A 27,186-nucleotide genomic window follows, 5' to 3' on the forward strand; every position below is an offset into this window, starting at 1 on the left:
TGCTGAATTTCAACCAGGATTCAATTCATTTTTAATGTATTGCAATTTGTATCACAATATATAGAAACATACTTGCAATAGTAATATTTTGTCCCTATCATGCAGCCCTAATGCATTCAGTCTTTAACCAGGTCTCATTGTTGACTCCAATGTATTTTAATATACATTGCAATGTGTATTTCGGAATTGCAATATTTAGCAATATAACTGCAATATTAGTGTTTTGTTCATATTGCGCAGCCCTATCTGAGCAATTTTTTTTGACTGCCCGTGTATAAGTGGAGACTCACACACTCACACATGCATACACACACACACAAAGTAATCTCTTATTCAGACTCTCAGGACATCTTAGTGCAGCCGGTCAGCTGATGCCGCCATGCTATTGAGGATAATGGTACTGTTCTCCAAGTGCTTATGAGTTAGAGTACTGCAATATAGGCAGACAGTTTGAGGTCTTGCTGTATGGTTGTTTTGTGTATGTGCATATGTATGTATGCATGTGTGTGTCTGTCAGTGTCTGTTCGTGTATGATTTAAGGTTATTGAGTTTGAGTATAGAGGCACAGCATGGCTGAGGCTTAGATGATGCTCATCAAACACACACACACACACACACACACGCACACACAAACACGCACACACACACACACACGCACACACACACTCACTCACACACACACGCACACACACACACACACACACACACACACAATACTGTGCAAAAGGCAGAGACACCCTTTACATTTTTAAATTTCCAGTCAAAACAGCCACTAAGTATAAATTGTTCATTTTTCAGGTGATATTTAAGATTAGAAGATAATTCACTTGCATAAAGAAGTCAAAGGAAAATATGTAAAAAAAAAAAAAATTTGATTTTTTGAACTGAAGTTCAAAGAAGTATTAAAATATAAAGAAAAAAAATGTGATTCCTAACAACTCGGCCAAAACTGTCCCCTTCAGATAAACAGCACTTAAAGCTTTCATCTTTGAGAAAGAGGAGAAAATCACGCTCCACTCTTGATTCAAATCTGAAAAAATCCACAGGCTTTTCTGTCCATCCTTCCACAGTGAGAAGACAACTCAACACTATGAGTCTGAAAGGATGTGTAGCTGTCAAGAAGCATTCAAACCCCAGAGTTCAGACCCCAGAAAGTGCAACCAACTTCTAAGACTGAACTTTGGAGGTGTGGAAAAATAATCCCTGTGGATTTCTTTGAAAAAACTGAAAACAAGACTCCTGAAAAGAATGGAAGCTGTAATATAAGCAAAGAGTGGACACACTAAATACTGAAGTATCCGATATTATATTTAGTTGTTGAGGCTTCTGTGTAATTTTCTGTTAAACATATTTTTCCTGCTTTTTTACCTGATGCTGAAAAATGAATCACTTGTGCTAAATGGCCATTTTGACTGGAAATGAAAGAAATGAAGCGTGGTCTTTGACCTTTCTACAGTGCTGTACACCTCATCAAACACAATAAGGCAATCAGATTATACAAACTAATACACTATTCGCTCTGAACTTACATTTCTACACTCTCTCTCTCTCTCTCTCTCTCTCTCTCTGTCTCTCTCTCTCTCTCTCTCTGTCTCTCTTCACTCTTTCTTTTCCACTCTCTTTCTCAGGAACACAAAGTGACGGACAAAGCGAGACGGCGAACAGAAAGCTTTTTTTTTCCTCGCACAGAGCGCATCAGGACCTGTGTAAAAATGGCTACAATCAAAAATGAGGCACTTTTTAAAAAGTCATATATACTTCTCTCAGCAATATTATGTATACTATATATGTATCTCATCTATCGTTAGACTATGTAACATCTGTATTACAATTTTTTTTCAATTTCATAATGAAGGAAAGAAGAAAAAAGGAATATCATTGGCTCTTGGTTGGCAGTCAGAGTCGCTGTAGTCCCTCCTGATTGGCTGAAGGACTGTTCATCTCAGTGTTCACGGGGAGATATGACCACTAGTCTTTTGGCAAATTCTGTATCGATTGTAACCGATTGCGATGAAAATCTTACGGTGTGTCACATGGAGTAAGCCTCCACACCTGTACACACACACACACACACACACACACACACCCACACACACACTTACACGCATACATACACACACTTACACGCATACACACACAGATCAGTGGAGCATGGACCAGCTTTTGGTTCTTCTCCAGCAAGAAGGGAGATCAACACTCTGTAAAGAGAAAGAAAAAAAGAGAAAAAGAAAGGTTACCTTAAGAATAAAATGACAAGTGAAAACATCTAGAAACACAGTCCCATGCAAACGTTTGAACAGCCCTGGTCAAATGACTTTTGTTTCTTTTTCTGAGTGAAAACAGGTTAACACATTTTCTATAGATAACACATTTAAATATCAAATTAGTGCATAATTTTAATTGTTTGCTGAGTTTAATACATAGTAAAAAAAAAACAAAAATCCATCATACTCCTCGTCCTCTTCATCCATCTTTCACTATTGCTCACTGGTCAGTTTATTAGAAACACCAACCTTATAGCTTCACTATATTTGTGTACAGTTACAGTAACCCCCATTCACCACTGATCAGTTTCTGACTAGATCTGATTTGGGCAGCACAGCAGTGACTCTTACATGGTATTACATATTGCAGAGAGTGTGTAACACAACATAGTATTCATTTAGTTGAAGAGCAGAGGAACCAAATGAAGTGTTAATATCAACAAGCTAGTAATCTTCATGATATATGTGTACCACAAACATATAAACAGAAGCTGTGACCAAAGGCAGTATCACAAGGCCTATCAGCATGTTTTAATGCTGTTAGGGGCAAATACAGCTCAGTATATCAGACTCAAACAGGTGATGCAGTCATGTTTGGATATAAAAGTAGCATCTAGGAAAGACCTAGTGCTTTATGAGCAAGGATGGGTCGAGGCTCACTACTTTGCCAAAACATGCATCAGCAAAAAATCAGTTTAACAATAACATTCCTCAGCGAGTGAGCACAAGGATTTTTGATAAATTTACCCTTACAGTGCATAATAACATAAAATCATCAAAAGATCCAGGGAATCTGGAGACAGCTCTGTGTGTACAGCAAAACGCCAAAAACCACAAGTCAAGGCCTGTGACCCTTGGGCTCTCAGATGCCCCCGCATTAACAACCAACATGCTTTTGTGATGCCAAACACCGTCTGTCACTGCATCCACAAATGCAAATTAAGACTGTATTATGCACAGTGAAAGTCACATCAACAACATCCAGAAACACTGCTGACTTCTCTGGGCTTGAGCTCATCTGAAATGAACTGACACCATAGTGGAAACGTGTATTGTGGTCTGATGAGTCAACATTTCAGATGGATTATGGAAATAATGTACATTGTGTTCTCTGGGCCAAAGAAGTAAAGGACCATCCAGATTGTTACCAGTGTAAAGTTCAAAATCCATGGTCTGTCATGGTATTGGGGTGGGGTGGGGGGTATTACTGGGTAAATTGCATCTGTAAACACATCATTAATGCTAAACACATTTTGGAACAACATATGCTGCCTTCTGGATGTCTTACTTCAACAATGCCAAGCCACATTCTGCGCATTGCAACATCATGGCTGCGTAATCAGAGTGAAGGTGCTAAACTGGCCTGCCTGTCTCCTATTGAAAGCATGTGGCACATTATGAAGTGTGGTGTCTTCAGTCCCTAAACGATTAATAAGTGTTGTTAAAAGGAAAGGTGATGTAACAGAGTGGTGAACCTGCTCCTGTGCCAACTTTTTTGGAACATGTTGCAGGCATCATACTTGGAATGAGCATGTATTTATGACAGCAGGGTTCATAGGTCACATCATCATTAAATGTTGTGTTTTTGTACTGTTTTCAATGTAAGAATTAACTAATCATTGCCTTCTGTTTTTATTAGCATTTAACTGTCTCAACTATTTTGGCATTGGGTTTGTATAAATGACATAGTATATTCACTATAGTGTCACAATTTACAAATCACTTGGTGAATCAGGTGATTAAACAAAGCAACTTCCAGCATCCTTTTGCCCACAAAATACTGAGTTTTGAAAGTGTGTGAGGAGATCCATGCCTTAAGCTCCTCCTCCTTCCTATCTAACTTCTGTTCTAGCCATTTTACAACACAAAAACCTTGATAAAGTACCAGTTTTATTCCAATTAAAGTTTTATTCCCTATAATCATACATTTGGGCCAATTAAGACTGCATGCTAAGATAACAATCTTTGAATGCTCTATTGCAGTAGCTCCCAATCTGATCTTCAGGGCCTCCCACGTGGTCAACATCAGGATGGGGGAAACTATCTGGGAGACCCTGTGGAACAGTCTGGGAACTACTGTTCTACTGTATTCTGTTGACAAATTAGTCAAAAGTAGATTTACGGCAGCACAGTCTCTGTTATGTCTATGTAAAAAAAAACAATGTATTCAATAGTAAGAAGCTCATATCAAAGGTCAAGGACAGTGTTGGGTAAGTGGTATGCAGATGCTTTGCTACATCTTGAGCTGGCCAACCTGCCACTATTATAGTAGATACTTTTTTTTTTCATAGGTTTTGTTCTGACAGCAACTATGTATAAAAAAATATATATATATGTATATGTATATACACACACACACACACACACACACACACACACACACACGTATATATATGTATTAAACTAAAACCATATTAAGATGTGCTAACTTATTATTCAGGGCACCTAAAGCTACACTTCTATGGGTTTATGGGTTACAACATAGTTAAAACTGTTAATTAATAATTGTAATTCATTGAAGACTATGACATTTTAACATCAGAAAAAGGTAGTGGGTGAATACGTCTGACTGCTGATTAGTTACTGATGTTTCCATGTCAAGCTAGTTGCTAAGAATCTAGGAATTGTCATGTTAATGAGCAATTTTTACTGTATAATTCAGTATCTGTATAGACATCAATAAGTAACGTGCTGTACGTCACTGACATTTACACTATAGCACACACACCCACACACACACCCACACCCTTGATGTTATGGCAAACCACATACCAGTGTGGATAAGACAACCTACATGACGTCACCAGTTTTGTCTGCAGACACAAGACACTAGAAAGCAGGAGAACACAAGCTACCACACTCACATTCTTAAAGCATCACGAAATCTCACATTTCACCACAATTTGATTCCATTATTTCGGTACACTGAATGTACAAATGAGTCTAGAGGATATATATATATAAATCATAAAAATCAATACACTGTGTTTTTATTGTCTGTTTGTTTTTTTTGTGCAGTTTGAGAATTTTCCTAAAAAGTGCATGCATACTATATATATCGAATACTGTTGTAATTGATCAGAATCGATTTTATCAAAATTGAAAACTGTCCACTCCCACAAGCACATTCACACAGATCATAGACAGCTTTGGGCTGACCCTTAATAAGATGAGGAGCGCAGTGCAGGTGGAGGAGGAAGTGACTGATCAGCTTTTGAGGAGTTTATTAACTTTTTCTTCTCTCTCTCCCTCTCTCTGCTATCTATACTCTCTCTCTCTCTCTCTCTCTCTCTCTCTCTCTCTCTCTGTCTCTCTCTCTCTCATTGCGTCTGTCTCTCAGTACACACAAACGTGTTTATTGAACAGCTCCCCTGGGATCTCCACAGGTCTGTCTGACACTCTGCGATTTCCTCCAGCAGGAGACTCTCTCTCTCGCTCTCTCTCTCACTTTCTCACTCTTACTCTCTCTCCCTTTATCTATCTCTCTGTGTCTTTCTATCTCACTCTTTCTTACTCTCTCTCACTGCCTTTACCTCCCTCTTACTCCTTCTCTGTCTTCATCTCTCACACACTCTCTCTCTCTCTCTATCCTTATCTCTCTCTGTCTTTATCTCTCTGTTTCTCTCTCTCTCTGAGTCTTTAATTCTCTCTCTCACTGTCTTTTTTCCCTCTGTTACTCTCTCTTTTTCATTTGTTCTGTCTTTGTACCTCTGTCTGTCTCTCTCATTTTCACTCTCTCTTCCTCTCTCTCTGTCCTGTTTCTTCCTCTCTTTCTCCATTTCTGACATGTTTGTTAGGAGAGTATCAAAGTATTCTATTTCTGCACCATCAATAACGCTGTGAACAAACCTGCGCACACACACACACACACACGCACACACACACACGCACACACACACACACACACACACACACACCAGTCTGCCAACACGTAAGTGCCCAGACACAGTCACAGTCAGAGACTGAGAGAAAAATCTACAGACGAGCCAAATGCTCTCTGTTTGAGGATCTCACAGTGATTCTGTTCAATTCAAATTGATTCTTAATGCAGATTTTACATGTTGTTGGTATAGAGTGACAGCAAACCCTATATTCCATTGTTTTCAATGGCACGGTGACAGAAAACGTCTGCCATCAGCTGTATCAACAGAGTAAACCAGATGCTGATGATTGCAGAAATGCAGGCACTGAACGTTTCCTATTTAAAAACCCATGCAAACCCATTCATGAACAACAAAACCACTCATTTCAATGAAAGACATTACTGGGCACAACATAAGATAAAACAGCAGACAACACATTATTGCAACATCATAGTGGTAAGGGGAGGATGCGGCTCAGTCCCACAACTGTATGTACATAATTTCCCTTGTTTCAAGTTGTAAAGTTTGGACAGAATTTGGACGCTTGCAGAACAAACTGAAGTAAAATAGGTTTATTAACAAAAGGAGCATCCAAAATCAGTGTCAACCAGTCCAAAGTCAAAAGCCAGATCAGGAAAACAGTAACCATGAAGAAAGTCCAAAAAACAGAGTCCTAAATCCAGAAAACAAGGTCAAACCAGAAATCACAACAATACTAAGAGGGCTAGGCAAAAGACAAGGTCAAAAACAAACAAGCAATGGTCATACACAGAAAAGCAAACTGGCGAACTGGAAGGGCTGGTAAGGCTCTGTAAACAAAGGCAGTACTTCACAAAGACCCTATACTAAAGCCCGAGCTTATGTACTACGCTAAATCTAGTCAGGTGATGTACAGAACAGGTGAGGTGAATCAGTAGTCAGGTGAAGCGGATCGGTGGAGAGTCATGTGAGTCAGGTGGGGCGTTCTGGGAAATGGAGTCCGGTGGCTGGAATGGAAAGACAGACATAGCCTGGTCACCCGGCCAGGAATTGAACCCAGGCCCTTGTTGCTGTGAGGCACTGCGCCACCATTTGAAAAAAAAAAAAAAACAAATGATAAAATGCACCATAATTTAACAGTACATCAAGCTTTTAAATTATTACATTATTATTTATCTAAAAAATAACCTGAGAATTTTATTTCGGCCAAAGAATGAACAAATGTTTTATTAAGTAACATTATAATCAGTTATTTTACGATTCTAACACAGTCAATGCAGCTGAATCACCAACTTCAGATCACTGCATTTCTACACCAGGACACACAAACAACAGCTACTGACATTCATCCCTCAGAGTGTGAATGTACATGCAGGCAGAACAGCAGAAAAACATCCACCCTCACGTCTCTCCCTCCCCCTCCATCCCTCGCTCTCTCCCTCCGTCACAGGAAGCTCTCACAAAAGAAAGGATGAATCAAGCTCAAGTCTGGAGTGGCTCTCCACCTCCACCCGTCCCCTCATCCTCCTCTCCATCTCTCCTTCTCTGCTTCTGTTCATTCTGCTCAAGCAGCCCTGACCTCAACTACCATACAGAGAGAGAGAGAGAGAGAGAGAGAGAGAGAGAGAGAGAGAGAGAGAGAGAGAGAGAGAGAGAGAAAGAAAGAGGAGGGATAGAGAGAGAGAGAGTGAGAGAGCATGAGAGTGAAAGAGGGAGAGAGATAGACAGAAGGAAAAGAGAGAGTGAAGAACAGAGAAAAGAAAGAGAGAGAGAGAGAGAGAGAGAGAGAGAGAGAGAAGGAAAGAGGACGGAGGGAGAGGGAGAGAAAGAGAGAGAGGGGTGAGAAAAAAGAGAGTGAGACAAAGAAAGAGAGAGAGAGAGCGAGAGGGGGGAGAGAGAAAGAGAGAAAAGAAAGAGAAATAGATAGAGGGAGAGAGACTGAGAGGGAGAGAAGGAGAGAGGATGGATTGAGAGAGAGAGAGAGAGAGAGAGAGGTGAGAAAAAGAGAGTGAGAGACAAAGAAAAAGAGAGAGAGAGAAAAGGAGAAAGAGAGCGAGAAACAGAGAAAATGTGAGAGGAGGAGTGAGAGAGGGGAGAGAGAGAAACAGAGGACAAATGGAGAGAGAGAGGGGGTGAGAGAGAGAGCTGTAGTGTCTCAGACATGTGTGCTGAAGAGTGAGAGAGTGTGTAAAGGTGTAGTGTGGGAGTCTGACCGTCTGAAAGAGTCAACAGCTCTGTGTGAGAGAGAGACGGATCTGGACGGACGCCAGGTTTGCCTCACCGTACAAGGCGCCACACACATTCTTCAGAGCGCTGGAGTGTATCCTCTCTGCTCCCAACCAACAACACACACACAGTTTAACCATCTCAACACTAAAACGTTTCCTTTCTCTACATCCTCTATTACTTTACATTCAGAGCTAAAGTGCTTCTTCAGCTTCTCCTCCTCTGTGTGTGTTTCAGGTCAGTTCCCCCTCAGGATGAACACTGTCATTGTGGGGACGTTTGGCTCCTGTCCATGTGGTGGGATGCTTTCTTCCCTCAGAAACTGCAGCGTTTAATAGAAAAAGTAAAAGGTGCCAAAGCTGCTCTTTTTGTGGCGAAGGTTAAAGGGGAATTCCACCCAAATTTTTTAAATGTCAGCATGACATGTAAACAAGGTCACTCAGAATAGGTTCATGTAAAATGCTTACTTCTAGAAAAACTTACTAACTCTGATTTCTTTACAGTGGTGGTGATAGGAACCAGGGATGGTGATGTCTGCAATGCAAATGTAGCCACTTAATTACGATCCCAAATGACCAGTGAACCTAAACGTGTCTACTGAGTTTTAAGATAAAATATAAATAAATCTGAAAAAAATAAGTAATTTCGGCCAAAACTTGATCTTAAAACTATTATAAAACAGAGGCTCAGGTATCAGACAGCATATTTGTAAGCACTTCATGTAATAACCTTCTGTGAGGGAGCTTTTAGAGTCATTCACTTCTGGATGTCTGGTTCCTCTCACTACCACTGTGTATAGTTCACTGTAAGTTTCTCTAGGATGTAGCATTTCACATTAAACCACTCTGAATGATTTTGTTTACATCTCAGCGATTGAACTTTGTAGACATAAAAAAAAAATGGTGGAATTCCCCTTTAATACCGACACTATTTTTGCACATAGAACAAACTGAATATATAAACATATTTTTGGCCAAACAAATGAAACATTCCTTTGGCTGTACTAAACTGCACTTTCCTGAATCGATTCTGTTTATCTCACATTTTCTCACGAGTGTGGGCCTCATGGACCTCAGAGCTGCGTCGATGTCTCCAGCACGCCCGATTAAAAAATGATTTAAGGTAGCGAAAGTAGTGAAGAATAAACTAAGGAGAAAAGTTAAAGCAAGGTAAACTCAGTTAAGGGTCGATATCATGGAAAACAGAATTTTCCTCATCATTCTGAAATAAAAGAGTTTGATGTAGAACGTGAACAATTGTAAATGTTTCAAAACATACCGTTCACTCCCTAGTCCAGGGGTCGGTAACATGCGGCTCTTTTACTGCCCTGTTGTGGCTCCTGTGGTGCGCAGACTGCTGGTCACACAGCAACGCAGATAACAGGCAAAGATACATAGATTTAAGATGAACATCAATAATTTGGAGACAAATGGACTTATTTGCATTTATAAGCACTCCAGCTGGTTTCCTGATACGTTTAATCTGCAACGAGAAACTGTCAAACACTAAAAAGTTGTAAAGCTGAAGTCAGCTCCTCGTTCAAAGTTTCCTGTTCCACCTTAAATGGCGTAGCAGTTACATTCTGGTGCCTCAGGAACCATTTAAGGTGGAACGTGAAAATTCAAACAAGAAGCTCGTGAATGAGAAGCTGACTTTAGCCTTGTAAAACAGTCGAACGTCGAGAAACTTTAGTGGCTCCCAAGGAGGTTTGATTTTTGTTAAAAGGACAAAATGGCTCTTCTTAACATTTGAGTTGCCGACCCCTGCACTAGTCCATATATGGAAACTCAGCTGAAAAAATAGCCCACTTTGAATTCATATTTGTGATGTCACAAAAAACAACACATGTACATATGTGAGCCCCACTCATTCACACTGAAGTTATAAGTCTGAAAGGCATAGTTACAAAGATGAAAAATGGTCACATAAAAATGAATTATGACTTAAAAATGTACATTATGTGCCCTTTAAAAGTGGGAGGCAGGCTGTGAGGACACACACACACACACATTTTCTATACCGCTTATCCCTCTGGGTTGTGAGGGTGCTGGAGCCTATCCCAGCGGTGGCTGTGAGGACCCAAACGTAAAAATAAAAGCCAACGCAATTGAGAAATGGCATCTGAACCATCATGAGCAGTCGGGTCCCATCAGGTTTGGACAAACATGTCAAGCTCTAATGAAAATACCCCTGAAAGTGAGGAAAACAAGTGTGCATGTGTGTATGGCTCGTTACCAGCAGACAGATCAATTGGCTGTGCCCTCTGTCCACCCACTTAAGTTAACGATAATCTCTCTGCAGACAAGTCGAGCTCTTTCAGGACACCTACACACACACACACAGTCACAGGCACATTCATATACAGTACTATATATATATATATATATATATCACCCTGTGCTGAGGCTTTCATATACAAAACTAGGTAAAAATATACACATACTGGTATCAAAAGTAGCGAAAAAGTAGGCGCACAAGTGGCACAGTAATAAGACGCTGGGAAAGAGACGGTGTGAGAGACAACCTCATTGGCATCACTAAGGAAACCAAACGGATGAAGCTTCCTTTGACGTACGACAAATCAAATGTTCAAAAATACACCTCAAGCCTTTTTGTCGAGCAGGTTGCTGAAGAAAGCCGTGAAGCCTCATCGCAAGAGGCTTTCAGCACAAACCTCACCGTGAGAATACAAGCTCAAACACTTCAGACTGTTACACTGTAAAGGTCAGGGCCGCATCTCAGTCTGACGGTACTGACGCAAAGACTCACAAGGAAACAATGTTCCAAAGCATATTCAGAAACTACCCAATCTATGCTACATAACTGAACTACGTAACTGTATTGCTTTTCAGTTTCTTTTATTGAAACAAGCCAGGTCTTAAGCTGTGGTAGCCCAGCGCTCATCATGAGTCGTGGGTTCAGTCGTTCAATATATTGCTGTCAACTCGATAGCACATATTAAAAAGCCTTCAATAATGCTAAAGATATTTGACTTGATCATTAAAGGGCAATTTCACTCATTTTCCTAAATTTCTGCATAATTAAATGGTTAAGATGTAAAGAAAACCATTTAGAGTGGTTTGGTGTAAAATGCTCTAGAGAAACTTGCCGAGTCAGAATAGTTTACAGTGGTGTTGCACTATAGTTTTGAAATGGCCTAAAACATTTTTTTATGGGGTCTTATATAATGGACAACCTAACTTTTCTTGTTTTTTAAACAGTTTAAAGCAGGATATAACATTGTTAAAGTGTCAAAATTTAGCATTTACTACCAATACAGTCCATATATGGAAATTAAGGTTCAAAAAACTGCCTGCTTTGATGAACTGTTTTTGTGATGTCATTAAAACCATCACATATAAATATATCTACCTATTCAGTCTACAGCAATTTAGCAATGCCCAATCACAGTGAAAATAAAGGCTGACTTTTAAACTGCTTTTAGAATGAGGCACAATCAGGGCAGCCAATTAGAGAAGAGTCTATTTGCATATATCAGCCGTAAATGTACAATACCAGAAATATGCAGCTTAATTTGATAATCTGATTTACCACCATTTGCCATTTCAGCATTATCAACATAACATTTAAAAATTTACAACACGTATAGGTTCAGTGGTCATTTTGGATCATTAATAAAATGGCTTCTTTCAGCCAATTTATGCCTCCAGCATTGTAAACAAATCTAAGTAGTTATGTTTCTCCACAGTGCACCATTTCACATCAAACCACTCTGAATGGCTTTGTTTACATCTCAGCATTTGAATTATACTAATATACACAGATCAGGCATAACATTATGACCACCTCCTTGTTTCTATGCTCATTGTCCATTTTATCAGCTCCACTTACTATATAGGTGCACTTTGTAGTTCTACAATTACAGACTGTAGTCCATCTGCTTCTCTGCATACTTTGTTAGCCCCCTTTTACCCTGTTCTTTAGTGGTCAGGACCCCCATGGACCCTCGCAGAGCAGGTACTATTTGGGTGGTGGATCATTCTCAGCACTGCAGTAACACTGATGTGGTGGTGATGTTGTTAGTGTGTGTTGTGCTGGTACGAGTGGATCAGACACAGCAGTGCTGCTGAAGTTTTTGAACACTGTGTCCACTCACTGTCCACTCTATTAGACACTCCTACCTTGTCAGTCCACCTTGTAGATGTAAAGTCAGAGATGATAGCTCATCTGCTGCTGCACAGTTTGTGTTGGTCATCCTCTAGTCCTTCATCAGTGGCCACAGGATGCTGCCCACAGGACGCTGACGGTTGGATATTTTTGGTTGGTGGACTATTCTCAGTCCAGCAGTGACACTGAGGTGTTTAAAAACTCCAGCAGCACTGCTGTGTCTGATCCACTCAGACCAGCGCAACACACACTAACACACCTCCACCATGTCAGTGTTACTGCAGTGCTGAGAATGATCCACCACCCAAATAGTACCTGCTCTGTGAGGGTCCATGGGGGTCCTGACCACTGAAGAACAGGGTAAAAGGGGGCTAACAAAGTATGCAGAGAAACAGATGGACTACAGTCTGTAATTGTAGAACTACAAAGTGCACCTATATAGTAAGTGGAGCTGATAAAATGGACATCGAGTGTAGAAACAAGGAGGTGGTCATAATGTTATTCCTGATCTGTGTATATTAAAGAGTAACATGAAAAATCATTTCGATAAGCAGTAATGAAGAGTGGCAATATCAATAAAATCCTAACTATACCCACTCAGGCTTACACAGAGTAATTGAAGTCCAGTACTGGTCCCATGCCCATACTAATATTGGTTTCTGTGTATTGCTACTCAGCATCATTGACATGATTATGAAGATCACTGGTCTATCCAGCAGAGGCCCTTGAGCAATGCTGTGTGCACGTCTGTTATTGCAACATGGTATTTCCTTATCCTGTAAATATGCCATTATCAGTTTCAGCAAGGTCTTTGGGTTACAGCTAGACGACCAAGTCCTTCTAATACGGCTAACTATTCACATAATAATGCTGCCTGAACAATAAACCAGGAAACAAAGTGACAAAATCGTCCCAAGACAAGTAGCTTATGAAGGGACAGCAAAGGTTCAACAATAAACAAAAACACAGGCGAGTAAACATGAAAACAAAGCTGAAAACTTACAGGATTAACACTTTTCTTATCATTATTTCACCTCAACTGCTAAGTACCTAAAAAAACAAAAAAAATCACACTTTATTTGCTACTAAACTTGGTATTATAGAGCGTATTATAAATAATTTTATAAAATAATATTATAAAATAAGGTTGCACCTGATACAATAATTAGACATGCCAGACATAAATATGTCAATGTTTAATGCTGAAAACATTTTTAATTCATTTAATAAGTCATAGTTTTTGGGGGGTGGGGGACGGGGGGCTGGTTACAGGTTGGGGGACCAGTTAGCAAGGATTATGTCCCAGAGACATCTTTATAGCGATGACAACTACCAACTAACTATTTTATTATAGCGGAATTGTTCGAAAATTACATTTAAGAGTATTGAACACAACACACAGTTGTTTGCACTGAACTGGTGAATAGCAGAAGACAATGCGGCAACAATGCAATGTTCGCATCGCTTTTTCACTTTTTTGGACTTTATTTGCTTCATAATGGCATTTTAGTCACTAGCTAGGTAAACAGCTTTTTGGATCTAGCACAGCTCTGTCAGTTCCCACCATCAGGAGAAACAGTGGAGCAGTGTTTACATACTTTTATTAAAAAGCACTGCTCCATGTGTTTTTGCACGACATGTGAATTCTCTGGAGTGATGGAGCAACATACAGTATCTTTGAGATGAGGTGAAGTAATGCAGAGCTAATCATCCAACATCAGTATCTGATCTCACTAATGCTTTTGAGTCTGACTGCAAGCAAATCTTCACAGCAATGTTCAAACATATAGCGTAAAGCCTTCCCAGAAGAGTAGAAGCTGTTACTGCTGCAAAGGGTGAGCAGACTCCTTTTTAATGCTCTTGATTTTACAAGTAATCCTGGATGAGCTAGTATTCACAAACTTTTGCCAATAAACATACACACATATTTATTTATTCATAATATATAGTATATATAGATAGATATAGATATTGACTTTCTCTCACTCTTTAACACAGAGTCACTTGCTAATATATACTGGTGCACACACGCATGCTTGGGTTCAAATTCTCTCTCTCTCTCTCTCTCTCACACACATCCACCCACACGTCAATGATTGTGTGATATGAGGCGCATTAGTGGTCCAATATAATGGAGAGCAGTGTTCTCAGAGCTACTGATGATCTGGCTTGATTATGGCTTCTCTGACCCAAAGCAACCTGGACGTCTAGACAGCTCTGGGCTGGTCCACCCTCCCCTTTCCTCTTCTCTCCTCCATCCTACTCACCCTCGCTTTACAGCAAACTATGGGAGACTATAGAGACTCTCCTACCTTTAAAACAGATGTTGCTGTTAATAGTGTGACAGGGAGACAGTGCCCTTTTCGAACATTAAAGTCCATGACGGCAAAAAAACGAGCAAGTATGTGCACTTGGTCTGTCACATTAATGTTAGTGCTAGCTAGTTTATCTATTACCAATAGCTATATTACCTAACCTTGTAGGTTGCAACAAAATTTGTCCCATCGTAAATATTAGCCGAAAAACTAAGGGGAATTCCACCACTGTCTCAAAATTTCTGCGTAGTGAAACCATTAAGATTCAAAGACAGTCATTCAGAGTGATCTGATGCGAGACACGCCCTTCTAGAGTAATTTACACAATCAGAATTGTCCATAGTGGTGTTGATAAGGACCAGACATGTAAAGTGTTTATCACCTTTAAAAGCCAACTCAGAAAAGTATATCACATTAAATAATGACAAATACATCGCCTGATGCCTGATACAGCATTTTATGATATATAATATTTGGCTTAAAACGGTATTTTTTGTAGTTACATTCATTAAGATGCACATGCAGAGTGTTGTAAGGCAAATAGTACCCAAAGGCCCAAAACTTGCCTTTTCAGATTTTACCATTATCCACATATAAAAACTCAGAAGGCACATGTGGGTAAATAATTTGCATTGTAGACATTGTGACCCCTGGTTCCTATCACTACTATTATAAAGAGTTAGTAAGCTTCTCTACAATGAACCATTTCACATTAAACCACTCTGAATGACTTTGTTTACATCTCAACCATTAATTTATGCAGAAAGTTGGACATTTGGTGGAATTCCCCTTTAAGTAAAACTACATAAACGTTAGATACATGGTAAATCAAAAACATTCAGTGTTTGAATTGACGGTACATCATGAATGGGCGATTTATTTGTGCAGCTCCCTAAGAGTTTTAGTTACACTGTGAAGTCCTAGTTAGGAAAGTCTTGCTAGCAGTCACAGTATACCCACTCTAGACTATATTACACCACTGGGGCACTGCATTTCTGGGCTCATTGGCTACGTCTCTCTCTGTCTATCTAGCGGTCTTCCTCCACTGAGCCACAGACTCCTCAGTAACCACATTCCTTTTCTCCACTTGGTACTCCTATCTGTCCTCCTGTCTCCTGGCTGGTTTTCTTCTTCTATCATGCCCCTCATTGTCTTTCGTGTCCATGCATTCCTTTCTCTCCTTTTCTACTTCAACATAACCCCTATTCTCTCCTGCAATTGACTGATACCTCTACTGTACAGCCTGTACTGAAGCAGCCCCGCTATTTCATAATGCAGGGCTTGTGTCAGCAATGTTATTGTATAGAAATTACATCATGAACCACTCAGAATTCATGGTGTTCTGTGTATAGTGTCAGGTGCATGCATAATGACAGATCAAAGTGTTTCGCACTGCACTGTGCTGAGCTCAAGGCTAACCTTAACCTCTGCCATAGACTAAAGCTGGGTCTATACTGTAGCTTAGAAGGCTTTGTGAACAGTTCAAGAAAGGACTGAACTTCAAACTGATGCTGATGTTCAAAGTCAGCGTACACTTTTTTAAGCAATGAAAAGCAAGCCTCAGAACTCTCCAGGAGTCTTCACTAGCATTCATTAACAACATTCACAGTTGAGACTCCACCATCCACCAAGTGATGTTTACAGTGTGTTAAGTTTACACACAGTCTCGTAACCCAATGACAATCCAGTTATGACAACAGTCTGTTCAGTGGTGTAAACTGCCATATAGAAGGAGTCTCAAAATTACCTGGGTAAGGCCACTAGTCTCAAAAGCATCTCTTATTTTTTGGTCAAGTATAAAATTGAACTGCATAACACTACTATTGCTAGAATTATATGTATTATCCAATATATATATATATATATATACTAATCACAGATGTTTCTGCGCTCATTGTCCATTTTATCAGCTCCACTTACTATATAGGTGCACTTTGTAGTTCTACAGTTACAGACTGTAGTCCATCTGTTTCTCTGCATACTTTGTTAGCCCCCTTTTACCCTGTTCTTCAGTGGTCAGGACCCCCATGGACCCTCACAGAGCAGGTACTATTTGGGTGGTGGATCATTCTCAGCACTGCAGTAACACTGACGTGGTGGTGGTGTGTTAGTCTGTGTTGCGCTGGTCTGAGTGGATCAGACAGAGCAGTGTTGCTGGAGTTTTTAAACACCTCAGTGTCACTGCTGGACTGAGAATAGTCCACCAACCAAAAATATCCAGCCAACAGCGTCCTGTGACCACTGATGAAGGACTAGAGGATGACCAACACAAACTGTGCAGCAGCAGATGAGCTATTATGTCTGACTTTACATCTACAAGGTGGACTGACAAGGTAGGAGTGTCTGATAGAGTAGACAGTGAGTAGACACAGTGTTTAAAAGCTCCAGCAGAGCTGCTGTGTCTGATCCACTCGTACCAGCTCAACACACACTAACAGACACCACATCAGTGTTACTGCAGTACTGAGAATGATCCACCACCCAAATGGTACCTGCTCTGTGAGGGTCCATGGGGGTCCTGACCACTGAAGAACAGGGTAAAAGGGGGCTAACAAAGTATGCAGAGAAACAGATGGACTACAGTCTGTAATTGTAGAACTACATAGTGCACCTATATAGTAAGTGGAGCTGATAAAATGGACAATGAGTGTAGAAACAAGGAGGTGGTCATAATGTTATTTGATCGGTGTGTATATGTATATGTGAAGCACACTGAAAATTTATACAGGCTGCTTTTACACATTGATAAGCAGCACAACCATAAACAAGACAAAAAGAAGATCATAGAAAAGGTATCATAAGATAATTACATTTCTAAAAAAAATGTGATTATCACAGGAGTCAAAACAAACTCAGTGAGTCAGTGAGTCAGACACCAATCTTATTAAAATTAGTCTTAAGAGTTTCCGCCTCAGGTGAAACCAAAAACATGAGGAAATAAATCTGACTAGTTTTCACCCTAGCAGACCTTTTCACAACCAACATAATTATTTATATTTTTGCTTGTTTGTGTATATTAGGATTAGAGTTTCATTCAGTTTGGAATGCTTAGAACTCATGACCCATGGCTGAGATTGTGTTTACATTGTTTGTGTTCAGTTGGCAAGACTCAGCGACTTCACGGTGCCGTCAGAAAAAACTCCATATAGACACAGTCAGTGAAAGACTGACTGTTACCATGTACGTCTATATACAGCTCAATTCACAGTCAAACACAGTAGGGTGTAGCCTAGAACAAAGGTTCTCAAACCTTTTACAGCCAGGCACCCCTACCTGTGAGAAAAACTAATTCTATAGAGCCCACAGATTTATTATATTAATACAATCCAAAGATTCAAATGTTAAGCACATTAGGCAAATACATACTATCATATTTATTTAATGAAAGCAGGAGCTCACTTCTTCCCTCACTTCTTCGTTTTGCGCGTTCATGGCTAGTGGTAGCGAAGTTTTAGGGCTACACGGCCCTCCAAACGGACGTTTTTCAGAGGCACACTCCACAAATGTAAATATTTTCTTCATTAAAAATTCAGATAACCATTGTACTGTCTTAGTTTAATGTAGTTTCAATGTATTATGGTCCTTTTCTTTATAACAAGCATGAAAAATCGCTACTGGTATGCTGATGTCTTGGTAGCTGGCCAGCTAAATTTCCTGTTCCACCTTAAATAGTCCAGTACTGACGAGTGAAGCGCCAGAATGTAACTGCTTCTTCATTTAAAGTGGAACAGGAAAATTCGAACAAGAAGCTGGCGAATAGCTGACTCAAGCTTCGTATCACCAAAGAATTAGGGGTGGATGCTAATAAATAATTGATGCACCCTCCTTCTTTGAAAGCATATGATGCCTTAAACTTAACTAAAGCCCAGCAGTGAGGTTGCTGAACCCTCCTCTGCTATTAGACTTGTAACTCAGTTCTAAGGGGCAAGGTGACACTCAAAAACAAGGGGTAGGGGTAAAAATAAGAAATGGGATTGGGCCATAATTATTTTGTCTGTGGAAAGGGTCAGCAATATTCTGTGTTTTGGACCATCAACTACACCATCAAACATTGTAATCATAAAAGTGAATAATTTTTTTGGTGGGCATAATCAGTGTGACTGTTACCTTAAGTTATATGAGCCCTGTTACATCTTGCCATTCTCTCAACTGCATTCATTGTCCAGCTAAAGCCAGAGAGATGTAGACGAATATGATTAGATTACAAAACTCAATCAGTCAAAGTCAGCTGTCAATCAAGAACAACTCTCAACACGTGAATTCTTAAAATGATTAAGACCAAAACTGCAGAATTCATTCTTCACCAAACTGTCTACTTGTGACAGACTGCTGCGAGCAGGCTTTGGTAAGGGAAGATGGCTGAAAGCTTTTCCTGCTTATTCTCGCTATGCGAAGATCTCTCCTTCACTGGCTCAGCTCTTCAGCCTCTTTCCCCTCAAGACGTCAGACAGCTGGGATGCTATAAAAGCTTACATCATTTTGTTCGTTTTCTTGCTGTTGTTACTACAACCATGTTACTACAACTGTATTTTATCCGTCAGGATGCTTTATTAACGGTGGCTCTATAAGCACCACGGTCATCGCTGAGCTGACCAGTAGTATGTCAACAATATGACATAGTGTGACCTTAATCGAATACTATCTTTATCAGAAGATGTATTTTCTCCAATTGTAACTTCCTTCATAATTGACGTATTTGAGGCACACTACATAATAAATATGAATAGCTGTGACGCCCTAAGTATGTTTTGGATGCAGATCATAATGAGGCTTTGAGGTTAGTCCATGGACAGCTTAGTCTGTGTTCCCACTGGCCTTTGCTTAAACCCTGAGCTAAGCTTCTGCGTTTGAGCTCTGAAACACTGGGCTAAATACATTCCACAAATTCTAAGATTATAATTTTCAGGTTAAAAATTGCCTAGTTACCTAATCTGACCCCGGTGTTCGCATTGGCAAATTCAGCACTGTGTTTTGGGAGATTTCTTGGGCTAATCCATGGGAACCTTTGCTAACCCAGGGCCTGCTTAATGCAAATGCTAATCTGTAGTGAGCTCGGAACTAAAAAGTCTCCTTAACAAAGTCTGAAGTGAACAGAGGATGGAGAGAAACAGCAAGCTACAAAGGTGAAAGAGATAAACATCGAGAGACGAGAGGCAAGAGAAGAGGAAAGGAGACAGGGTAGAGAACGAGAGAGAGAGAGACACAGAGAGAGAGAGAGAGAGAGAGAGAGAGAGAACACTAAAGCAATAATCAGACCCATTTTCAGCAGGAGTGAGTCTAAATGGCCATAATTATCCACAATCACCATGTGCGTTAAATATATGCGTGCGGCTATAAGTCTGCACAGAGGAATCCCTTAGCAGCACATAAAACACTCAGTCCTAGCCTCATACACAGACGCACGGCGGCTTTACGGCTTCAGCTGCCTTTACGCCCACTCACAAGCATTATATTACACACGCACGCACACCCACACGCACGCTCTTACACTTGCTTAATTATCTATAATCACAGAGCGCGAGTTAAATAAGATAGTATACAGCCACACTAAGGAATCCCTTACAAACACACACCCATGTTCACTCCTTTCTCCTCCACACACGCTGTGGTTAGCACTACTATATGGGAGCTGTCAAGCCTGCACTCCTCTTACACATCGTCTCTCTGCATTAATGGGAGCAGACACCAAGCAGTCCAGATACAGAACTAGGCCATTTTCCACGACTATACTATGAAGATCAAGAGAAAAACACTCCAATTCTCCACACCAAGCGCATCTACTGTAAACTTTAATCAGGATTTCCATGTCTATGTCTACCAATACCAAGACAAATGTTATACATTGCAGTCCAAATCTGAACGTCATGTTAAACATTAGACATGCCACCTTGATGAATTTACTTATAAATTACAAACTAATGTGTCACTAATTATTCTAGAAGATAAAAACAATACCAATATTTTAGATGTTCACTTGAAAATATGTATTTATTATATAAGACAATGTGTCCCAGAACCAAAAATATATAATACAATAAAAAATCCAATATGTTTCAATTTCAATGTGTTAAATAAATAGCAAATGTGCAGTAAAAATTGCAGAAAATGTCATATTTATGTGTGTTCTCTGTAGAGGCTGGGTTAACATCAAGGTCAGAACAAAAACCCACTTTTTCCCTTTTTTAATTCTTTTACTTTTAAGTTGAAAATGCTACCTACCCTTTACATTGTGTTCATATTTCATGATGAATATAGCAACAAAAATGATCCAAAATAACCTTTCAAAGTTAAGTATGTTTTTTCCTTTTTCTGTAAAATTACCATTTTGGAGACTTCATTTTGTCTCATCAGAACACACTTACATATACGACATTTTTTGCTAAATTTAGTGCACAATTTCTATTTATCTGTTGAGTTTCACATAATGGGGGAAAACACATAATAAAGGGGCCATAGCTTTTGCACAGGCCACATTTTATACTGTATTTATTTTTTCCAACATGTTAAATTCATCACATAAACAATAATTGGGTATAAAATATGCAGAAGTGTGTTCTCTGCAGAAAATCAACATTTGACCAGGGGCACCCAAACATTTGCATACAATGGTGTGTGTGTGTGTGTGTATATATATATATATATATATATATATATATATATATATATATGTATATATATATATATATATATATATATATATATATATATATATATATACTAATCACAGATGTTTCTGCGCTAAATATAACAGAATTGGCAGTTTGCGTTGATAACATTGAGATTGAATTTGAATTTACCATGACTGTATATATATATATATATATATATATATATATATATACAGTCATGGTAAATTCAAATTCAATCTCAATGTTATCAACGCAAACTGCCAATTCTGTTATATTTAGTAACAGACCCCAATGCTTTTCTCTTGGAAACCCAGCCACTAACTTAAAATAACTTTTAAAAGAATATTTTGTTCATGTGACACTAAATTCATAATCCAGATCATCAGCACAGTCGACTTGCCACAATCCGACAGTGAATTTTACCAAAATACTATCTATATTTTAATACATGCAGTGAGCAGTGATATCTACACATATATTGGCAAGCATGAATCAATCCTCTTATCACTTCACAAATACAGTTATAGTGCAACATGTCTATGTGACGTAATAGAGTTGAGCAGTAAACACAGCTAAAGCATTGTTGACAGCAGCAAATATGTCAGAAACAGTTTGTATGGTCATAGAATGTACAAGATAATTTGAAAAGCTTGTTCATTATTATCAGTTAATTTAAAGTAAAACACCCCTTTAAGCAAACAAATTACAAACCTTTGCTGTCTTTCCTGCTGCTCTGGTGGACTCTTAGTTCCTCTGACTTGAAGAAGTCGATGCTGGCATAGGTGTTGATGTTGGAGTTGGTGTTTCCCCCCACTGCTGTTCCAGCCAACCCTACCGTTGACCCTCCTCCCAGGACAGAGAAGTGAGAGCCAGAAGATCCGTCCAGGCTGATCTGAGGGCTCTCCTTACTGGCCAAGTCAAGATCAATGTAGTTCAGACTTTGCTCTAAAGATGAGGATGCTGCCTGGGCTGTAGGTACAGCTGCCACTCCAGGACCAGCACACTGTGAAGTGGTTGGCTGTCCAGTAGCCCAAAGGGAACTATCTAGGCCATGGCGTCGAGGTGGATTGGCCTGAGGGGTTTCAGGAAAAATGGAGGAGGAGGTAGAGGGAGAAAGAGGGAGAGGTGGAGGTGCCTTGAAGGTGTCAGAGCGGTGCCTTCGCCTTGCTGATGATTCTGCTCTGACCACTCGAGCACCTTGATCTGACTTGGGGAAAGCCTTGGGCGAGGGGAACTCCATGCTTTGTTCCCTCTCCATAGAGGACGGCTCAGCTGTTTGACTAGGTTTAGGGCAATGTGAAGCGCCTTCTGCTGCAACCAGTCCAAAGGCCATTTCTGTGTAGTCTGTAAAAGGAGCAGCAGTTATGTCTTTAGATGCCAAAGTAATTTTACTACTCTTTCTGTGTCCCATTTCAGCTTCCTGTCCCACCTGAGGAGCTCTGGTGAGCTTCTCTCTGGCCTTTGGGGCTATTGCTGGAGCAGGGTTGAAAGAAGAAAGGGGTGTGCAAGACAGTGGAGATGGCGAGTTGCCTAAATCCATGTTAACGTACTCTGAGGATGTGGAGATGGTTGTGGAGAGGGGTGCTGAGAAACTGCGGGGTAGACTAGTACTGCCAACTTGGCATTGAGGTGGTCCATATAATGTCTTTGGATGCCTTTGCACCACAGAGCACCCCTGATCTACTGCTGTTACCCCTTTGTTGCAGCTTCCTTGTTCACCCTGATAAACAATGCTAACATACTCACCAGAGCTCTGGGGTACTGTGGGTTGCAAGGTCTCCCTAACTCTAGGCAGGGTGTTAGCTTTGGACATGTCCACAAAGAGGCTGAAGGGTCTGCCTTTTCGTTGCTGTGGATGACCCTGTTTCTGGACCCCTGGCCCTCGTCTCTGCTGGTGATAGTGGTGAGCTGAGTCTTTGGGGTGAGCACCCCCTACCCTGTGTCCTGTGCTCGACCTGGTGGTCTTCCCTACTATCCCAGCAGGCAAGGACAATGGTTTGTCCTCCAAGCTCTCCGTGCTTGCTGAACTCGACGAGAAAGACGAGGAGGACAAGGACAGGTGACCACCTCCGTTTGGGCCAACAGACGAGTCACCACCACTAGGGTAACCACTATGCCTAACTCTTCCTCCAGCACCACTGTCACTCCTACAAACTCCTTCTGGCCTCCTACCCTGACCCAAATCATCCTCAAAACGAGTGGAGAGGGTGGTGTGTTTGTAGGAGCGTGGCAGGGAGAAGTAGGAATAGACAGTTTTGGGCTGCAATGGGTGCTGTTCAGGATGTGAAGGGGGCGTGCTGCAGGCTGATCTGGCACTGATGGGCGACATGTTCATGTAGTCACTTCCTGCACGACTCTCCATGCTGCTCCTGCTCCCCCACAAGCACCCACTCATACCATGCAGATCTGGTGAACAGCTGCTGTTAGGAGACATGATCATGTAGCCCTCAGAAACAGGAACACGAATGTGCTGCGGTGGAGAAACACTGCTGTTTGGGGTCATAGCCATATACTCATCGCCTCCCTTAGATTCAGCTTCGGACACTGAAAGAGAAAGACTTGCAGGAGGAGCCGTAACTCCTGGCAACATGGACATGTAGCCACTCTCAATCGATGCATCCTCCGGAACCTCCCTCGTATTGACACCTTTATCTGCTGAATTTTCCAGCTGCCCACTTGAAGTTGTCGCTGAGCTTCCTGAGCCTCGTCGAGAGGTGAATGACTCCCTGCTGGCACTGCGAGACATAACAGCATAGTCTTCATCTTCCTCTTCTTCCTCCTCCCTGCGACGAGGCACAAGGCGCTCCTGAGCAGAAGAAGGTGGAAGGGAGGCACGCTTGCTCAGTAACCTGCGTTCAGCTTCACACTCTCTGCTGGATGAGCGGCGAAGAACCCTGCGCCCGTGTGCTCGCTTGTGAGAGCTGTTACGGTGTCCCACTAAAACACAGCCAGTAGAGGCGTCCACTAAAGGAGCAGGGAGTCCTGCAGCCAAAAGAGAGTGTTCACCAGGGCTGGAGCCATACTCATCAGACGAGCCGTAGTCACTGGGTGAGCCTGACATGGACACTCTCTGGGGAATCCGAGCATAGGTGCAGATGGGCACTGTTCCCATTGGAGCTCCACCCAATCCACATTCTGAGCCATGGCCAGAGCTAGAGGAGAGACTGGGGGCCGGGGAGGGTGCCGGGTTGGGAGTGTATCGTGCCAGACTGAGTGTAATTTTGGCGGGGGTGGGTGCCCGCGTGGGTTTGGGTCGCAGGGTGGGAGTGGTAGAGCAAGAAGAACCGTTAAGGCTTGGACTAGTGCTAAGTGCCGTCATTCTGCCACTACCGTCTTCTGCCCGAGCCCCAATACTGGCTGTCCGTGACCTGGAGAAACCGTGTCGTGGGGTGGGGGATGTGTTGGTGCTGTGCGGCACTCCAGGAGTCTCAGTTCTAGCTCGCCTGGAGAAACCAACCTGGGATGGTGGCAGATTTGGGTGGTGGCGTCGGGATGGTACACTAATAGGGTTAGAAGCAGTGCCCCCTCCACAAGACGCACCCGCTGCCTGGGTCTTGCTGCGCTGCCGGAACTCCTCGCTCAAGGCTTTCATGGCCTCTAGTAGAGTCTCATGCATGTTCTGTGCTACTACAGAATCTTCTACCTGCATCCAAAACTCTCCAGGTCCTGTCATGGCCGAGCGGCCCACCTCAATGAAGAAAAAGTTCTCTGAATGGCCACAGCGTCGCACGTTCATCAGTTGGAGCACCACAGCAGCTACATCCGAGTTCAGCTTAACAAAATTGACTGTCTTATCAGTAAGGCAGAGCCGGTAGATGCCAATCAGGTTCCTTGCCTGGCCCAAGCCCTTGGGCCAAAGTTTCACCTGCCAAACCTCCTTAAAGGCAGGGCCGGGGGACAGCAATCCACACTCTCCTCCACTACCATAGTCATCAGGTGTTTTACCTACAGAGTGATGAAGAAACACAGAGTGATGATTGAATCTACAGAATGGCATGCTGCAAACAATCTTGAAATGACTGTACATCATGCACACGAAGGCTTAACAGTGGTTTAGGAGTTTGCTTAACTCAGCTATGTTGGGGCAAAAAACATCATGAGTATTTTAATGTGACATAACACACAAACCACTGCATCAACATATTTTACTGTTTATTGTGTATAACGTTCATGCACAGTGAACAGTGGACAGAATATGGCAAAATATTACATACTAAATACTACCTAGAAAAGATTTGCTGTGGCAGAGCAGTGATCTTAAAGCAACTGCAAATGCAGAATGTTCACCAGCAGCAAAAAATAACTCAAAATGCACATGAAGCTCTGATAGAAAAAAAAGAAAGAAAGATAAATAAATAAATAAAATTTTCTGGCTGTGACTAAATAATGCAGAATGATTTTCCACATACAGATCAAAATGCAGCATTAATTATTAAAAGGAATTGTTTTTCCAATGCATATTCAATCGATTCCGGTTGTGGTTATGGATCTGGTGATTTTGTGCTGCGGTTGAGAATTTGAAAAACACCGACTGCGCATAGTAGATGTGCACGTAAGGAGTAGCAGCGAGTCAGCAGTGTGATAAGGGCGTTTACGGACGAGCAGACAGTGCGAGGTCTTAAACGGGCAATCACATACAAGGACACGGTTATGGCTGGATACAGCGATCGTTTTAATAGGCTACGGCGCGCCGATCTAATGCCCTCGTTCTGCTCGGTGGTCGATTCATACGGTGGTGATGGGGTGGGGGACCACGGCAACCAAAACACGGGGGATATGGGGCTGGAAGAAACCCGTTTCCCAATGAAAACACGCCGCCGCTGCGGACGCCCTCCCCGCCAGCAGTGCTCGCGCACAGAAATGTAGGTTACGCGCACAAGGCGCACCAATGTGTTGGGAGAAAAAAAAAACAATAACAGACGGGCGTGCGCGCTGCTGCTGTTGCTGCCTGCCTGCCTGCTGCTGCTGCTGCTGCTGCAGCCTCCGCTGCACAATGCGCCACCCTCTCACTACACTACACACCGTAGTAATTCCCGTCTGCTGAGGACAGCACCAAAACACTGCCCCGTGTTGACATTCCCTCCCCGCTCGCATGCAAGCATATGCACCAAAAAATGACCAGGAATCACAATTTCAGCGCTCCTTGCAGCCACGATGCGTCCATTTAATGCGTTTACGCGCACGCGGTCAGCAAAATACAAGCGCAAAGGCGTGAATGGAGGGCAAAGCTGCAAAATGCATTGCAGCAGGGCTGAGGGCTGTGCACGAGCTGGCATTGTGGAGTGTGGCACATTTGCACATTTGGCCAAGAATGTGGATATGAGAGGGGGGTCTTTAGTGGGGGGGGGGGGGTCAGAGAGACGGAGCTAGCAGAGATGCAGTGATTGTCAGATGAGTTTATCTCGCGCTTACTTCTGCACTGGAGGTCCAGCATGGCCTGGTACCACTCGTTCTGAGCCTGCTCGGTGTCCGCGGCGATGGCGAAGCTCTCCCCGCGCGTGTACAGCACGATCATGTGCTTGTTCTTGGAATCCGCCCGCTTGTTGATGTTGAAGCACGAGTCCAGGTGCACCACTTTCTTGGGCACGGGCGACTTGCTGCGGAATTTCTTCTCGTTCTCGTAGTACTCGAGGCGCGCGGGGCCGTGCTCCGAGGCGGCCCGGAGCACGAAGAAGCGCCGGTGCATGGACTTCTGCTTGCGGAGGTAGCCGCTCTTGCGCACGTCTTCGTAGCTCTGCGGCTCCGGCGCCGTCAGCGTCTCCATCGCGTGCCTCGTTTCCTT

At 41.9% G+C, this 27,186-nt stretch overlaps 1 protein-coding gene across 1 annotated transcript; it reads right to left on the reverse strand.

The window, feature by feature from the left end:
• Window positions 1–1,346: 1,346 nt before the first annotated feature.
• Window positions 1,347–27,168, reverse strand: si:ch211-284e13.4 (insulin receptor substrate 1-B). Its single transcript, XM_036564373.1, has 3 exons — window positions 26,817–27,168; window positions 22,116–25,349; window positions 1,347–2,198 (listed from the first exon to the last, which is right to left on the reverse strand). The coding sequence occupies exons 1-3, from the start codon at window positions 27,166–27,168 to the stop codon at window positions 2,191–2,193; spliced, it is 3,594 nt and encodes a 1,197-aa protein (XP_036420266.1). The 3' UTR covers window positions 1,347–2,190.
• Window positions 27,169–27,186: the final 18 nt, after the last annotated feature.

Source organism: Colossoma macropomum, unplaced genomic scaffold, assembly GCF_904425465.1.
Source record: "Colossoma macropomum unplaced genomic scaffold, Colossoma_macropomum, whole genome shotgun sequence".
Lineage (NCBI taxonomy): Eukaryota > Metazoa > Chordata > Actinopteri > Characiformes > Serrasalmidae > Colossoma > Colossoma macropomum.